This window comes from Sphaeroforma arctica, assembly GCF_001186125.1.
Source record: "Sphaeroforma arctica JP610 unplaced genomic scaffold supercont1.400, whole genome shotgun sequence".
NCBI classification, from domain to species: domain Eukaryota; class Ichthyosporea; order Ichthyophonida; genus Sphaeroforma; species Sphaeroforma arctica.
The window spans coordinates 34,727-36,402 of NW_014040158.1; the positions used below are offsets into that span (position 1 = coordinate 34,727).

Consider the following 1,676-nt stretch of genomic DNA (forward strand, 5'->3'; position numbering starts at 1 on the left):
AAAGTATATGGCTGTTATGGACGTGCGCTATCACACCACTCCCGTCTCAGTGGACACTCACTTTTATGCAAGTTATGGATGGCTATCATTTCGGGTGGATTATCAAACCGCTCGCGCGAGTCTGTGTGTATAGAACTTGCTCAATCGTGTTGTCAGTAGTACACACGCCTCGGGTGTAAGTAATGGCAACTCAGTTTATGTCCGTGCATACCGCTGTCGTATTGTGTGCTACTGCTGGCTTCTTGTTAGAGGGCCACAGATGGCGCCCGAATGTGTGTTGGAAGGAGCTGCACTATCCAGGCATATGCCTAAGCCGTTTGTACTTATATATATACGTGTTTGATCAAATATCCAGGTATGCTGAAGCCACCTGTATATTGCGTATCTGATCCTATTTGATACATTTGTTCGTGTAGATATCTAAGCAAGTTTGAGCGTTTACTTTTTCCGATATAAAGTTCTGCTAAAGTTACTTGTTTGTATCCAGGGCTACCTATGTAACTAGCCGTGGGTGCCTTTAGCTATTCGAAAACGTTTGCTTGTTCGTTCCGATGTTTGGGTGTACCCAAGCCACTTGTTTCAAAACATTGCCAAAAGGAGATTGCGCTGCTGCTGGGATATGTACATTCTGGGTCACATCACTGTGTGTATATGGTATATAATAATTGCATGCATATTTTACATACAAGAATGCATGTATGTACGATATACAAAGAATGTATGCATATGTGATGTATATTGTACGTAAACGTATGCGTATGTGCCATGTATTGCATGTATGCATATATAATATATAATATACAATGTGTATGCATATATGATAAAATGTGTAAGCATATATAACATACAATGTGTATGCATATATGATATGTATTGCAAGTATACATACATGATATAAAATGCATACACGTTCGCCCCACAGGCTCGTACATGTGGCCACCCAGACCACGTTGGAGATGAGCGGCGAGCGGCTGCCAGACTTTGCATTTGGACAGTATGAGATCATCTCCAGCAAGCACACAACTACCAAGGATGTTTTCTACGTCGACACGCACAAGAACGGTACGGGTAAACGGACACCATTCGCTATCACAACCACATATATTATAGGTTTAGGGTGAGTGTCAAATGGAAATACAGACATCGCTAGCCATTATAAGAGATGCTGTTTAATGAGAATCCAGGAGCCTACTACTGAGATCAGTGCGCAACTCATATATTGAACAGTTTAGCATAGAAACACACCACCACATAGTGTACACCATGCAGCGTGCTGTGGCCCACATTGGTATACTACGGCAATCCAATCCATGGGTCAGTGCCATCGGTTACATCGAGCATGCTAACTAGTCGCTAAGCTCAAGGGTGTTGTGTACTATTCCAATACGTTTAACATTTTATCATTAGTTTCAAGGATAAGGGTGTTGTGTACTATTCCAATCGTTTAACATTTTATAACTAGTTTTGAGAATTAGTTTAACATTCTATCTCTAGTGTCAAGGGTTCGTAGCATGCTAACTAGTCGCTAAGCTCAAGGGTGTTGTGTACTATTCCAATACGTTTAACATTTTATCACTAGTGTCAAGGATTCGTAGCATGCTAACTAGTAGCTAAGCTCAAGGGCGTTGTGTACTATTCCAATACGTTTAACATTATATCTCTAGTGTCAAGAATTC

General features: G+C 41.0%; 1 protein-coding gene across 1 annotated transcript in view; it reads left to right on the forward strand.

The window, feature by feature from the left end:
* SARC_05901 (hypothetical protein) overlaps positions 1–1,121 on the forward strand; it is a gene marked incomplete at its 3' end in the record, with an annotated part of 13,126 nt that extends 12,005 nt beyond the window's left edge. Inside the window, exon 12 of the mRNA XM_014300223.1 lies at positions 923–1,121. Within this exon, the coding sequence (XP_014155698.1) occupies positions 923–1,121 (199 nt within the window). The remainder of the gene's footprint in view (positions 1–922) is intronic.
* Positions 1,122–1,676: the final 555 nt, after the last annotated feature.